The following is a 14,067-nucleotide window of genomic DNA, read 5'->3' as shown; positions in this document are numbered from 1 at the left end:
TTTTTTGTATGAATTATCGTCGATGAGTGTGTATTGAAACCTTTTTATGTTGCACTGTAAAGAGACTTGTAAATGTTTTCACAAAACTTTCTGTCGAACACTTTTCACTCTTGTCGGTCGGTATGTGTATATAAATTAAAAAAAAACTTCATGTCATCAGATTCCACTGCTGTATTGTGTTCACACCAACGTACAGTAATAAGGACGACAATTGTTTAAAATTCTTTGGAAAACCGACACAAAACTAAAAAACAACCAGATTTTTACAGTAGCTTCATGACATAAAGTTTATATTCTAATCTAATTCAATTCTATCTTTCTACGCATGAATGGAATGCGACTAACCCGTGTGTCACTAACGTGGGTGGCCCATCCCTGCTTCCTGTTCTCCGTCTCCGTTTCATCACCTTCACACCGTGGATACACACTTGACTACGTCCCTCAATGGATACATCCATCACTACGTGGATAAACACATCATTTGATGCATAATACGTCACTATGTTGATGGATATCCATCATTAATGGATGTATCCGTCATTCCTTGGATACTGAATGTACACATCATTAAATGGATGTATTCATTGTTGAACCGGACGTTAAGGAGAGGCAAGCATTTGAGAAGAGATTGGAAGAAGTACGCCAGGAAGTTGTACAACAGTTGCAAGAGCAAATACAGGTATGTGAAATAAATTTTATTACAAAAATATATATTGTACAGTTGTTGACGATGAGTATATGTATATACACAGGCTTTAACGGAACTCTGGGTATGTAATTTACCAAGATGCAAATGCCTTCGACTACCCCCTGGGGTAAATATATACGTCTTCACATGGAGTATGTATTATAGAATCGGACGCCGCGAAGATATCACATACAAACATGCCTTTAGCATGGGCGTGGTAAGGCCAAGTGGACCCCACCATGCGCCAATCCAAAAAAGTCTTGTATATATTATTAATGCTTTTACGATAAACTTAATATAAGCGAATTGTACGATATAAGCTTACGGTGGCGAATTTACTTATATATTAATTATTGTAAAAAATTATAGAATAAAATTATTTTTCACAACACTTATTTACAACGCTAATCGACGTAACTTATATATTCGACGAAAACTAATTATTTATATCACAACATAGTCAAAGAATCATTTTTTCCATAGGTAACATTCACCTACCAACAAATAGACGTCGGGTTTGCGCTCAAAATTATCCGCACCTATAGGGCGTTAAAATCGTATACAGAGCGTCAATCGCGCAACAGTCTTCGTTTGTTCGACTGACAGCGCTGTTGTCAATCATGCAGTACTATATAATAATAACTCCTGTAAAGTGTAAAAACAGGACTTTGTATCATATTTTCACTAAGCGAATACATTGTGTTATCATAGTTATCATTTAAAAGGTTATTTTATGCAATTGTATGGTATTTTTAATTTATGTATAAATGAATCGAAAATATAAATCTTAAAAGTAAACAAAATAATCAAATGCTAACTGTCCTTTTTCTACACAGTGCATGCGCGCAAGAGATGGTTAGAGACTCATTACGTCAATATCGAGAAGCTTATAAGAGATGGAAAGAGACTCATTACGTCAATTTCAAGAAGCTTATATAAACTTCTTGGTCATTTTCAATTGTTCGAACCACAAGCGATTGAAATATTTAGAACAAAGAAACTATACAGTCGCTTTGATTTCATCTTATTTTTAAAATGTTTTTTTATTAAACGTTAGCAATAAGTAACAAAATATTGTTGTGCTCGTTTTACGGCTTGGGATTGCCTATCAGAAGTCAGAAAAAACATTTACCCGAAATAACGTTAGCTCGAATTTTCATAATGTCAAATGTATTTTTTTAGGAATATTACAAATCAAAAGTTAATTTTGTCTTTGTGAAAAGCATCAAAATTACTTGAAAGTGTAACGGTTTTATTATAAATCGGTTTTCGGAATTACGGATACTTGAGTTTACGTTTAGTTCGAATATCGGTACATTGCTTATAGTACACGCCAATTTTCACAGTTGTAATATTTGTGTATGTATCTGGCCAACTCTATTATTCCTTTAAGTGAATTCGTACAAAATTCGACATAATAATATATATAAAAATAATTAATATTAACAAAAAAGGCAGCTCCATTACTCTTGTGTTCAAGTAGTTTTCAGTCGAAGCTAAATATGGTGCATTTTGTTAAGTTTCCAGTAGAAGCTGAATATGGTGTTTTTGGGCTCTTAAGTTGCTGCGAGCAAAATTAGGCAGTACTGCAATGCCATTACAATATAATAAATGACATGTTTTAGTTTTTTTATATTTCGTTATATGTACCGGTTAACTTCGGACATTTTTGTATTAGACCCGCTGTCCATTTGTTGGTAGGTCAATTTGCTGGATTCTGGAGCCGTGTCGTTTTTCTATACATCTAACTAGCACGTAATCTTCAATTTTGTAATATGACTTATCAATTAAAATATTTTCAATGTAGTTTTTAAACTTAGGAAATGATAATCTTAACATATGCTCCAGAATCTTGTTGTGAAAACGTATACAGTTCCCCATAAAAGAGTCGTTAACCTTGGTTAAAAGAAATCGTTGTACCATGAGTTTGGACTTAGCTCTAAGGTTAATATTATGGATATCTTCTTTCTTATTGAAATTATGTATATATTTTTACGGGCATGCAAAATATTTGAGTAAATGTACTCCGTGGTGCCACAGTCGTGATACTACTCTCCGAGAGAAACCCGAGGACCTAAAGGGTAAATAGAACGAATCGCTCGTTTTTGCAATATAAATGTGGTTTGCATATCTGCCGCTTTACCCCACATGAGAATCCCGTAGGACATTATACTATGGAAGAACTAAAGTAAACTAGTCTAGCAGAATTAACATCGGTAAGCTCATGTATTTTGCGGAATATAGAACGTAAATTCTATACCTTGGAATAATTCGCATCTCACTTCATCTGTCTACGCATCCCACCCCGCTGACCCCGCTATATTAAAAAAATACTTATTTTAGTAATCCCCGCAATTTCGATGTAGGCAAGTCGTACTCCAACTGGGGCACTTTAGCCATAATTCACTTATTTACGACATTGCGCAAACTTCCCACTTTCGTGTAGTTTATAGGTTTTTAAATATGCATATAAAATTGTGAATGATTTATTGATTGCTGTGCCTATTTTAGGTTTAGTTTTCAGTAAATTGTTATAAGAATACAGTCTGTATTTGTTGTGGGATGTTGACTTATATTATGACCTCTTTGGCGTAAGTTTGAAATCTATTTCTAATAATATAGTATAATCTATTTCGTTTACCTCGGTGACCCAATGGTATGCACTGTGGCCTCTGAATAAGTAGATCTCGATTGACATTCCCGGTGGGGCCAATTTGTAATATGAATTTTTCTAAATTGGTTCTAGTCTGCGTGTTCTGTTCTGGTAGTGTCTCGGAGTTAATTCCGTTGCTCTGGGAGTCATAGTACAGGGAAGTTTAAGACCAGGTGATTGCTGTGGTTATTTGCTGTAACTCCGGCGTAACCATGTTCCACCATTGCGACACGATTAACGAGTCGATGCTGACAGGGATTTTCACGTGGTCGTCGCGTCTTGATAGCCCTTCGAACTAATATTGGCATGTAGCCAGAGTGTACGACTATTTTTTGGAATTCGTTTTTTATTACGGTGTTTATCTTGGAACGGTGTTTATAGATTGATATGTTTATGAAAAAACATTCATTTCTTTGACAAATTGCGAAATTGTTTCATTAGAGAGCGCTGCAGCGTGGAAGAAGATGTAACGACAAAGATAGAGAAAGATATACTTAGGTGTACGGGATATGTAGAGGTCATGAATGAAAGAAGATTGATGAAATAGATTTATGAGGTGAAAGTGAGTAAGTAAGTTTGGTAAGGACAGACCAAGGCGAACTTACCACGACCATATTAGGATGTCCTCAAGTAAGGCCAGGTCAAGAGGACTCTTAATTGAGGAGCGTGTATGAAAGCACTGATGCATGTTGATGAGGCGAAAGATATGTGCCATGCAAAGCTCTGGTCTCTGCTTGTCGCTGTAGGAAATTGGGGTGAAATGTATGTATGTATATGCAATTTATTTATTTATAATCAGGCTTACAAAGACCCATAAATACACTAACTTATACACTAATAAGTACATTTACTCAAGTACATTTGGTCAAATATTTTCAATGCCCGTAAAAATATACATAATTTCAATAAGAAGACATCCATAATATTAACCTTAGAGCTAAGTCCAAACTCATGGTACCACAATTTCGTTTAACCAAGGTAAACAACTCTTTTATGGGGAACTGTATACGTTTTTGCAATAAGATTCGCAGCATATATTAATATTATCATTTCTTAAGATTAAAAACTACATTAAAAATATTTTTATTGAAATGTCTGATTACAAAATTGAAGACTACGTGTTAGATAAAGACGTATGGAAAGACGACATGGCTCCAGATTACATACAAATTTGATTCAAGTGTATTCCATAGAATTTAAGTTTATTTGAAAAGAGCAATCCCTAGAGTTTCTTGCTCGTTCTTCTCAGGGAAGTCAGCGCAGTGAACGAGCAGTAGCTTAAATGTGACGTTTTGAAGTGTTAATTTATTTTACATATGGAATAAATCGTTCTTTGACTTTGATAATATAATAACAATATTTATTTATTTACACGTACGGACCGCGACGTGTGACGCAACGTGGGTGTACGGTAACCGTCATCGGAAACGTCTGTACATGACACCCTTCGGCCAAAAGTCTTCCTTCATGAAGGTTGACGGATGTTGAGTTGGTACTCTTACCACAATTGAATTCAAAATTCACATTGTGGCGGGACTATCAACTGCTCGACACTCAGGGTAGCATTCGCTTTCACTTGTATGTTCTCCACAATATCTACAAACAAACGAATACAAACACCGTGGTATAATGAAATCGTGACACGTATAGCAACGTCGTCGGTAGCGCTGGACGCAATAGATGATTGGGGCGGGGTAGTGCCATTAATTTTTAATTTTGAAACCGTCCTCGTCGCATTGATCTACTCGTCTCATACTGAGGACGCAGCTCCAGAGATGAGGTGATAACTGCTGATGAAACTACAGACAGAAACTGCTTTTCCGTATCGATGGCATACACTATAATGCTTGCTATCGTGATGAAAGGATTTGCCAATCGGCGTACGCGCCGATTGTTACCCAAGGTGCGCCAGATGTACTGGAAAGTGAATGACGTGCGGGGAGGCGTTTTCTGACCAGGATCCCCGATTCAGAACTCTTCGGTATTATAACCGAGCCATTCGATTGGATATCGTTCTCGAATCGAACGGCGCTTGCCAAGCTATTCAAAATATTCGAGTTAAACATTCCAATATCCAACAGCGTTTATGGAATTAGTTGGTGAAATAGATTATAAGAAAAATGAAAATCCTTTTCATTGACTTACAATTATATGGACGTCGGGTCCGCGCTAAAAAGTGTCCGAACTTATAGGGCGTTAAAATCGTATACAGAGCGTCATTCACGCTTTAGTCTTCGTTTGTTCGACTGACAGCGAAGCAAGACACAACAAAATTAGACAGTACTGCGATGACATTACAATTTAAATTCAACGTTTTAGCTTTATCATATTCCTTTACAGTTCACTACGTTTAAATAGGTTGACTTGGGACATTTTTTCGTGGTTTTTGTATAAGACCCGTCGTCCATTTATTTGTAAGTCAATGATCCTTTTATATACATTTTTAAGGCTTTAAAGGCTTAAAATGTAGGCTTAAAATGTAGGAATGCATTAGTGTTGCATTAAAATAAATTAATAAAATTGGACACAGTAGGGCGATCGGGAACTTGCATTCGATAACAGTGTCGTGAATAACGTTTGTAGCCTTTGCCGGTCGAGAAGTTCGAGTAATCGTACGGGTGTGACGTCATTTCGGTTCGGTTTCGAATACGACAATTTGACGTTCGATTCGGGTGTTGTGAATAAAAATGAAAAGAAATCGTACGATATCAAATCGAATCGATCGATAACTGAGTTACCGTAAGGTTCTGAATCGACCCTCAGCTTAAGCCGATATCGCTGTGGTGTGGTGTGTGGTGATTCCTTTAGGAAGTTACTCAATATTTATCAACACGTAGTCATCCTTAATCTTTTTTTTAAAGGCATCCTCCTGCCTAAAGTTTGGCAGGGATCCAGTGGCGGGAAAGTACACCATTAATAAACTCTCTGAAATAGTACAAGGTTCTTACCCGTGCGCCGTCGAGACTAGTATCTTTACAACTACACTTCCATGTGGTCTACTGATGAGAAACAATAGCCTTGTGAATTGAGGACACTGTGAAGTTAACGCTACAAATGTACTTTAATGTTGATTTCAAAGATGATTAAAATATATGTGACAGTATTGCGTTGGTTGTAGTGAGCAGGGATAGAATTATTAATTGTTACGGATACTTAAAAGAACCTCGTGAAATGTGTTGTGAATTTTGAGTTTTTTTTTTAGTTTATTTGAGAGAAATGTGAAATATCCTGCAAAACTGTTATTTGTTTGTGTTTAACGTGAATAATGTGAAAATAATGCCGGATCGGAACCATCTACCACTTTTCAAGCGAAAAGTAAGTTTTAATGTAGTCGAATTTGTAATATGTAATAGATCCCTTAACCGAGACCTATAAGTTTATCGTGAGTGACACACAGACTACGAATCGTCACTTCGCGATCCGGGCCAATCTCTGTTGCTTCACTTACGTTTATTAATTTTAAAGACAGTCCCGTATCTTTCTACGTAAGTTTAGTTTGTAGTCCAACCTCTTGGTTATGTCGGAAAGGCACTATGACCTGTGTGAGCGAACCTGCACAGAGACCATCTAAGTCAGGTCCTAACCCCGGATCAGCCCGTTTACACGGACTTCATCCGGTTCTCTGTAGGCTAGTGCCTTAAGTGCGCCGCTCCGGGTGCACGTACAGCACCCTCCCTATTTTCCAGATAGGTATCGAAGCTGTAGGCACGTAAGAGTTAAAAAAACATTATTTTGAGGATTTTATTAAACTAGAATCTATTGTAGGTCTCGGGCAACGTCGGCTAGTTAGTTCAATGACCACGCATTAGGTATAGAGCGTTTGAGGTGTTATCCAATGTTAAACACTGAATTATTGGGCTTATCGAATTTGTGATTAGTTTCAGCTTTCGAAGGTTTGACTACATATATACATACTTTGGATTCCTATACTGCCGCCGTGGCCGAACGGTTACCATGCCGGACTATGACGCAGAGGTCCCAGGTTCGATTCCTGGGCCGGGAGAAATATTTCTATGACCTACATTTATTTCTCTCGTGAGTTTGGGTGTAATTTGTGGTTGTCTATGTATGTTACATGTTACCGAGAGAAATATTTGTATGGCCTATATTTATTTCTCTCGTGAGTTTGGGTGTAATTTGTGGTTGTCTACATATGTAACATACATTGGGTGTAACATACGTGAGATTGGGTGTAATTTGTGGTTGTCTATGTATGTTACATAGACAACCACAAATTACACCCAAACTCACGAGAGAAATAAATGTAGGCCATACAAATATTTCTCCCGGCCCGGGAATCGAACCTGGGACCTTTGTGGGGCAGTCCGGCATGGTAACCGTTCGGCCACGGAGGCAGTTTATATATTTTGCTTACTGCATATATGCATTACTGCTTGGCGGCAGAAATAGGTAAGGTGGCAGTGCTTTATTTTTTATTTTTCCTGTAAAATTGGTGTTTTTATAATACACTTTATTCGATGGGACTCGCCACCATGCATCAGCTCCATGTGCTTTTTGACTTATATGTTAAAGTCCTTATCAGGTCTTCTAGGATCTATTAGTTATGAAAAAATGTCGCCTGTTAGCATATCGCGCGCAGGTCATCGCCATTTTGGCTGTCGTCGCTAGCGCTGGCGTTGGCGGGGCGCCAGGTGTCGGTCACATTTTTTGCAGAGTTGACCCCATTTTTACGCCACGCGGTCTAGACGGAAGCACTTCACAATAGAGCTCATATCTTTGTGTATCGTGCAGGCTTAACAATACTAGACAATACTGTGAATATCGGTGAACGATGTAGTTTGAAAGAAGACGAATTGACAAAAATAGATAACGGTATATTGAGGTGATTTGGGCACAAGGAACAGGCGATTGTTAGTAGCAAAAAAAGGTACTCAGCAACAACTTGTAAGGCAATATAGGAAGCGGACAGCTACGAAGGATGTTCTCGCATTAAATCGAGAACATTCTTAAAAAAGTCTGTGGTGCGAAGTGAGAAGAATATGTGGGCTTGTACGAAAAGACTGATGAATATAAAGTGAAAAAAAGCTATCGATAACCTCAGTCTACCATAACGGGAGTCTAAAGGCGTGAACGCATAACATTATTAGACGGCATCGGGGACTTAGTGAATAGACGCTTAGTGAATAGCTAGACGAAGAAACGAAGAAGATAGACGAAGTTCTCTGTGTGGTGCAGAATTAATTTCGTTGCTCTAGTACACATAGTACACAGAATTCCCTTGCCTGAGATCTTGCTTGAGATCATTAGCGCCCTTTACACTTGCGCTTTACGATTGCGCGCGGGAAACCGCTGCACTGCAAGGCCTTCGCCTGCTCGCGCAATTGCGTGCGATTGGTCGTATTCGTTTTTATTACAACGGATGAGTGTCCGTGTAAAAGGCAACCTTGAGACGCGCGAGACTGATGAACGGACGCGCGGTCTTTCTTTGTTCTTTCCAACATCTTTACACGCACGCATTTTGGCACGCTCAATCACGCACAGTTGGCTGTATCACGCGCGATAGAGCATCTGTGTAAAGCCAGCTAATGTCTGTTGTCTGGCAATTATTATTATTTTAATGAATAATCTCGGTACAGAATACTAAAACAACCGACCTCAAAAGTCATACATCCCCAGTTTGCTAGCTATCCTTAGAAGTGGAATATTTTCTTAAAATTTAAATGAGACCACTACCGAGGTACTCTCTTTCCAACCAAAAAGAACCATCAAAATCGGTTCACAAGCAAAAGCATACAGTCGAATTAGGAACCTCGTCCTTCTTTTAAGTCGGTTAAAATAGAAGTACGCCTGGGCACAATTTCATCTGATGCTAAGCGACGTTGTGACATATGACGATACGCGTTTGTCTAAAGAATGCCTATTCACTCATTACCCCAAATTGTAGATTTTGGGAAAGATAGATGGCAGTAGTGTACTCCGTTTCTTTGCCGTACGCATTAGGAAGGAAGAAGCAAAATGATTAGTGTGACCGTGTGGGATCTACGGGATAGAGTACTCCGGACTAGTCCGAAGGAGAAACGGTGAGAGAGGAGCTTAATTTTAAAGTTGATTGAAGTCAATGACAAAAACCGATAAAATAAACTTTTGTCTTCGTAAGCACTCCTCCACCTTCATGCCTCATCATCTCTTACCTGAGATCCGCAAACAGATTTATTTGTGTCGGCGGCTGTCTATATAGCCCCATTTCACCATGTTGTATTTACACTGGCCAACGTGTTTCCTGGGGCCCTACTCTCGAAGCACGAAAATCGTAGTTACGTCCATTTTCTGGACGTAAGTCATGGCTGACTTCGACACTGTTCTCGAAGCCTGTCAACAAAAAGACGTTCGAAACTTTGAAATTGCGTTGTTTTTTTTTGTTTAATTTATTTCAAATAAACACACGTTATACATTCTTAGTTCTATCTCCGATCGAAACTAGAGTCTGTAGGTCATCCATAGTGGGAAAACGGCCGTAATTCTACGGATTTCGTGGCGTGTTTCGAGAGCCCTGAGACGTTTTAGGGACTTTCGTATGGAACGAAACTGAGAATCGGGCCACTTTTCTGCGGTGTGTCGAGATTTTAAAGCTTCGATTATTATTAAATCATTAACCACATTGTATTCTACAGATGGTCAGAAACTTCCGCGAACAATAATTCAAAATTCATTAACTAATTACATGAAATAAATTCTTTTCAAGTTCTTATCTTCTAAACAAACACAATTAGCTAATGATTTTCCTTCATTATAACAATATTTTATTAAAACTTTGTTTACAATTGTGGACCAATCAGTGCTCATTCTGATATCGAGGGGTCAAATGTACTTGTTTTCCTTCATTCGCTTAGTTGAAATTTGACTTCATTTATGTGTATAGTTATTTAAAATCACTCTCATAAAACAATTTATTTAAAAACGTATATAGTTGAAATTTTGTTATTAAAATTTATATGAAGGATATTATTAGACTTGTGAAAAATTGTGTATTAAAGTGTATGAATTGTGTGACTTAGTGACAGTACTGGATTTGTGTTTATGGGGTTTAAGTAGTTATATTCTGTGATATAAGGTTGAAATTTTCGATTGTGAAATCTCGTCATTGAACATGGGCGATTTAATTGTAAGTGGTTTTTTGTTTTGGTTATAATTGTCATCATCCACAGCCCGAAGTCACCCACAGCTGGATATAGGCCTCCCGTACTTTGTGCCGTCTACTACGAGCTTGCTCTGGACTCGACGTCTCACATTTAAGTAGCCACTTCTTGGCCACCTGTTGTCGTTTTATTTGTTATCACTACACCAATTAATGTAATGTTTTTTAATTTCACGTTAAAGTTGATTTGTGCTCGATAAGTTTACCTTTACCACGAATGGACGTAACTTAATTTTGACTTAAAAAGTTATCTCTAAATTAGATTTAGAATGTCCTGTTATATGTTGTGATGTACTTATGTTTTAGTCAAAGTCAAAATAATTTATTCCATAGGTCAATTTTTTACATTTTAAAACATTTAGTAGCAGTAGAGGTCCTTGTGAAAGAGTTCGTCCAGCCACTTTATCTGTTTCTGTCGCCAAACAGTAATGGGAGCAAAAAAAAAGTGAAATCTTGCGATTTAAATCTCTGAGCGGCACTGCAACTGTCATGGATAGGTGTGTCACTTAACACCAGACTTGTCCGTCCCGTTACTTGATAATTAAAAAAATCTGAAACACAACACCATTGATTAAAAGTAAGCGCGAAAAATATTATGTATTTGAATACTTTTCACGGCATTTTTTTCGAGGCTCACGCAATGGAAAAATAAATCATATAACAACATTTCATCAACTATGAGCATTTTGACCTACCGCCTCTCAAGCACTTGTAAATTACGTCTCAGGGTGACAGGCGCAGCGGGAGTGTCCCTCAGATGTTTGCGGTTTAAAGCTCTGAGTGACACTGCAACTGTTATGGACAGGCGTGTCGCTTAACACCAGACGCTCGACTTGTTCGTCCTATCACTTGGTATAATAAAAAAATACCTAACGTCTAAGGTTAATATTATGAATATCTTCTTCCTTAATGAAATTTATGTATATTTTTACGGGCATATAAAATATTTGAGCAAATGTACTGTGACGCATTCATGATATCGGTCTCCTTAAAATTTTCTCTGAGAGAAACCCGAGAACCTAAACGTATATGGTTTGTATGTCTGCCGCTTTACCGCTTTGCCAGTCAGAGCTATTAATCTGAGTACAAATCTGAGGGGTCTTGTCACTCGCTCTCGTCACTCTGAGATATAAATTGAACAGTCCTATGTGTCTGTAATTTTACCAGCACCCTTAGCCGTCAAAACCGGAACGCAGTAATGCTCATTACTTCTTGGCGGCAGAAATAGTTAAGGCGGCAGTACTTCCCTGGACGAACTCTTTCACAAGGAGCTTTAATAAATCTTTTAATGAGATATAGCTTAGTCGTATATTGTACATGAGTTGTTACAAATGCCACGTTACATTTTTCCCCTCTCGTTTTATGTATGCGGAAGGATGCAATACGTTTTCAACTAGGTCAACAGATAGAACGGGTCTTTATTACATACCGAAACGATTTTGCGTATAAATTAAAAATTCGTAAAATAAACTATGATGTAAAATTATGTGGATAATTCTAAGCTCAAGTGGCTCCTCATTAATCTCAGCAGGAATTTACATATTGTCTCCATTTGGTTGAGGTTGTCTGGAAGAGATTGCTATTTGACAACATGGCCGCCTAAATACATCCTTTCCTGTTTCTAAGACTATCTAAATCCAAGCCATTCACCATAGAAACTTTTCATAATAAGCTGCAACGAAAGCTGCGTGCTAGTACATTGAGATGTATATATATAGTTGATGAAATATTCTTTGCACCGATTCTTTTTATCACTTTATCTTTCAAGTGCAATAGGACAAAAGAGTGAGTCGTCTTGGTGCACGTACTATCTGTATAGTGCAAACAAGTTAAAAATCTGTTTTTGTATTGTAGAAAAACGTTATGTTGGTTTTAATTGTCTTTTGTTAGTTTTGTTTTATATTTGTTTAACATGATATTGTGCCGCAGGTGTTGCTGTCTGATCCGGATGCAGAGGTGTCGAGTTGGCCTCTCGAGTTAGTGGCTCTGCGTGACAAGATCCAATGCGATGCGCGACAGCAAGAAAAGGAGGTATGTTATTATTGTCTATGAACTCTTCTTGAACAAGAAATTGTACTTAGTCAAGAAGGTGCGTCGTGGAAACGGATAATCTAATAAGATAAGCGTCGTGTTTATCTCGAACAATTAAAAATGACAGGACGGGGCCATAAAGACTTGAAAGGTAATAATAATAATGGTGGTAGACAACCACAAAACTCAGATCCGAAGCAATTAGAAAAATTCGTTTCCCAAATCGATCCTAACGGTAGTCGAACCAAAAAATGGCAGCGCGTGCATTACAACCTGTTGGGTCACCGAGGTCGTCAAAGCTCAAGGTGTCTGATTTATTATAATTTTATTTTTTAACAATTACTTTCAAATATTTTTAACGTCTAATTCTTAAACATACTGTAGATATATGAAAATGAGTCTAAATTGAATATCGCTGCCATTTCTCATGATGACAGTGGTTCATCTTTTGCGCCTTACTTGTCACTTTGCATCTTCAATCCATTTTACGGGTTCAGGTTATAGTCGTAGATTTCACAATTTTAACAAAGGCTGTGAATCTTTCCTCAATGTATTTACCGTTAACGAAAGATACTGCTACTAAACACAAATGTACGTGGTTTCGAAATTAAAATCATAGATGCCGCCTCTGAGACACAAGACGTGGACCACTCGGGAAGCAACGTTTCTCCCAATAAACGACCACCGGTCTCAAAGATATTAATTAATCCTTTGATAGTCGTAAACGCTTTAAAGCTTGTTACATTACCTTGACTGATACGCCAATGACGCTTTAAAGCATCAATGAAACCCATTGACTTACAAATAAATGGACGACGGGTCTAATACAAAAACCACGAAAAAAATGTCCCAAGTCAACCTATTTAAACGTAGTCACATGTAAAGGAATATGAAAAAGCTAAAACGTTGAATTTAAATTGTAATGTCATCGCAGTACTGTCTAATTTTGCTTGCTTCGCTGTCTGTCGAACAAACGAAGACTAAAGCGTGAATGACGCTCTGTATACGATAACGCCTTATAAGTTCGGACACTTTTTAGCGCGGACCCGACGTCCATATAATTGTAAGTCAATGATGAAACCCTTAATTTTCAAATGAAATAAATATTAAGATATTCCTTACGTTATTTATATATTCTGGTTAAGTATATATATTCTTCTTTGACTTAGGATAATTGAATTTAAGTAATATGGAAAATCATAACAAAACACATCACTATATTATGTGTAAGCTTGGCGTCCAGGGAACGAAACTAGTTTTTGTCAGTGGCGGTCAAAAGGTTACAGGCGCTATATGTCAAATTTGAAATATAACGTCTGTGTAGAAGTAAGTAGTAATTGTAGTGTTCGAAAATTAACCCATGAGAAACATTGGATAGTAAATCTTAACTATTACAAATATTATTATTAGTAACAGAAAAGAAAGTAAGATCGAGGGAGACTCGATATGAAGTTACTACGTACAAATGTACGTGGAAGAGTTCGTCCAGGCAAGTACTGTCACCTTACCTATTTCTGCCACCAAGCAGTAATGTAAGCA

General features: G+C 37.6%; 1 protein-coding gene across 1 annotated transcript in view; it reads left to right on the top strand.

Annotated features, from left to right (window-relative positions):
- The window catches only part of LOC113232269 (paramyosin-like), a 57,907-nt gene that overhangs the window by 10,967 nt on the left and 32,873 nt on the right, over positions 1–14,067 (top strand). Inside the window, exons 7-8 of the mRNA XM_026466938.1 lie at positions 605–679; positions 12,427–12,528. Of these exons, the coding sequence (XP_026322723.1) occupies positions 605–679; positions 12,427–12,528 (177 nt within the window). The remainder of the gene's footprint in view (positions 1–604; positions 680–12,426; positions 12,529–14,067) is intronic.

Source organism: Hyposmocoma kahamanoa, unplaced genomic scaffold (assembly GCF_003589595.1).
Source record: "Hyposmocoma kahamanoa isolate Upper Pololo Valley unplaced genomic scaffold, ASM358959v1 68, whole genome shotgun sequence".
NCBI lineage: Eukaryota > Metazoa > Arthropoda > Insecta > Lepidoptera > Cosmopterigidae > Hyposmocoma > Hyposmocoma kahamanoa.
This window is presented reverse-complemented; position numbering and strand designations above follow the sequence as displayed.